Source organism: Montipora foliosa, chromosome 8 (assembly GCF_036669935.1).
Source record: "Montipora foliosa isolate CH-2021 chromosome 8, ASM3666993v2, whole genome shotgun sequence".
In the NCBI taxonomy this organism is placed as follows: Eukaryota; Metazoa; Cnidaria; class Anthozoa; order Scleractinia; family Acroporidae; genus Montipora; species Montipora foliosa.
The window spans coordinates 6,915,654-6,918,153 of NC_090876.1; the positions used below are offsets into that span (position 1 = coordinate 6,915,654).

Genomic DNA, 2,500 nt, shown 5'->3' on the forward strand with positions numbered 1-2,500 from the left:
CAGTCCGTTTTTACTGCTTGGAGTTAACTCTTATAATATTCATATTCATGGACTACAGGATCGCGGTGTCAACGTTAAATACTAGGGAGCTTACGAAATAGGGAGCTTAAGCAACGACAACGGCGACGGCAACTAGAACGTCATCTCAAAATATAAATTCGCGTTGTTGTAATTACTATTTCAACTTTTTTAATATGACGGGGGTGTGGTAGTTCCTCAAAAATGACGCTGGTAGGAACGGCGCTCAATTCAGGGCAGAAAATGAAAATTTATCCTCAAGTAATGACGTTGTCCATAAAACCTCAAATTTGGCTGTTTCACGTTGTAGTTTTGCTGACGACGGCAAAGAAATGGACAAAAGTGAAAAACACACGTGCAGGGCGTGCAAAGCTATTGTTTTTGCCTACCAAATATGCAAATTTGTGACGTTCTCGTTGCTGTCGCCGTTGTCGTTGCTTAAGCTCCCTAATGAGGACGACGACGGCAATGAGGACTTCATTTAAAAATACAAGTTCGCGTTATTCATATCACTAAGAAACTATTTCATGTCGTTTCGTCGTTCGCAGAGCCATTGTTTTTGCTCACTAAACCTATTGTTTTGTAGCGTCGTCGTTGCCGTCGGCGTCGTCGTTTCGTAAGCTCCCTAGTAACGCTTCAAGGTGGACGGGTATTCTGTGATTGCTCCTTTGCATTTACCATTGAGGCCTGTCTCTCAATTCTGAGCATTTTAGACTGCTTTAAAAAGAAAAACAAAAGTGACTGAAAAAGCGCTTTTAAGCGCAAAGTAATGAAGTGTTTGTAAATGTTCGAAATTGCATTTTTTTTAAAGCAGCCAGTGCATAGGCCATTTCCGAGTTCGTGTTTGCCTCGTCTTCAAAGCGAGTCTAAGTGCGCAGTTTTTGTTATGAAAATTAGTTTTCATTCATATGTAACGTAGAACTAATTACCATCTCAAAAACTTCGCACTTGGACTCGCTTTGAAGAGGTGGCAGACACGAACTCGGAAATGGCCTATTGCATAATGCTGTTTCCCTTGGGAGTTGATTCCATTCTGTAATAGACCATTTTCGAATTATCACGGTTGGACTGGATCTAGCATGAAATGGAGGCTAATGCGGGCAAATCTTTTCAAATGCAAATTAATTTGCCCACATTAGCCTCCATTTAATGCTAGATCCAGTCCAACCGTTAGAATACGAAACTGGCCTATTGTCCTTGGGTAGAAGGAATACTTGTGTTAATCTCTAATGGCTGTCAGCTGTGTATAAGAGTACTCTATGGAGCGAGTTGAGTACGAATGGCCAGCTGATATTGTAGCGTGAGCTGATTATTTCTAACTGACATTAACCGTAAATGTTTTCTATTTACAGGGGCGCCATCCGCCCAACGAAAGGAGGGAATGTACATACCGGAATATTGTGAAGCAGATGTGATTACCGGAGGTTATTGCTGGGAATTCCATACGTATTGTGGGCCAAAAAAAAAAGAGCTATTTTCGCAAATATACAAATCATTATGAGCTCTTCCAAGCGTATTGCTGCTTTACTTGCTATGATTATTTGATGCATCATTGAAATGCTTGAAAGACATCCAATTATTGTACTTTCCCTTAAATTGTCATTTGCTAAATCTTTAAAAAATGGTTCGTATTGTATGACACGCAGAAGCGTAAAAAAAGAACACGCCCTGAACTATTGAAAATAGCAATGTTACATTGATGTACGCAGAGCTGAGGTTTTAGAATGAGAACTGTGTTTGTATACCAATGTTTCACACAGTTCTGGAAATTAGATCTCACCATGCAAACCTGTCTATATGGTTTCTTAACAAGGAGGGAGGGAAACCTTTGCGAGGTTTACCTTAACGGAAGGGTCAAAGATAGCCGTGTTTACACTCAAAACTGACAGCGGTTATTCGTTGTCCTCTTTCTGCTACTGAGGACGCAAAGGCTCTTGGGAAACTTGCGAAAAACTAGCCAGATTTTGGAGAATCAGCTGGGGTAAAATCGAATTGTCGAATGTTGTTTTCGTTGGACTAATTGCTGGTTTTCACTCACGTGATCAACAGCCATGTTTTTCAACGAAAACAAAAGGAAGCGTTTGCATAACAATAGATTTCAATTCCCGGAGGATTTGCTCGGGGCACCAAAATGGCCGCCTTTTCTTTGTTTAGGGCACCAACATGGCGGTCGTGACGTCATGTGAAAACCGAGAATTAATAGGGAGCTTTAGCAACTACAACGGCGACGGCAACGAGAACTTCACACATTTGCATATTTAGTGGACAAAAACAATAGCTTTGCGCGCGCTGCACGTGCGTTTTTCACTTTTGTCCATTTCTTTGTCGCCGTCAGCAAAACTACAACGTGAAATAGCCAAATTTGAGGTTTTATGGACAACGTCATTACTTGAGGATAAATTTTCATTTTCTGCCCTTAATTGATCGCCGTTCCTACCAGCGTCATTTTTGAGGAACTACCACACCCCCGTCATATTGTTAA

The 2,500-nt window shown here is 41.0% G+C and overlaps 1 protein-coding gene across 1 annotated transcript in view; it reads left to right on the top strand.

Moving 5' to 3' along the window:
• LOC137967947 (uncharacterized) overlaps positions 1–2,500 on the top strand; it is a 15,385-nt gene that overhangs the window by 11,991 nt on the left and 894 nt on the right. The window contains exon 4 of the mRNA XM_068814547.1: positions 1,371–2,500. This exon is cut by the window's right edge and continues 894 nt beyond it. Coding sequence (XP_068670648.1) covers positions 1,371–1,519 — 149 coding nt within the window. The 3' untranslated portion in view covers positions 1,520–2,500. The remainder of the gene's footprint in view (positions 1–1,370) is intronic.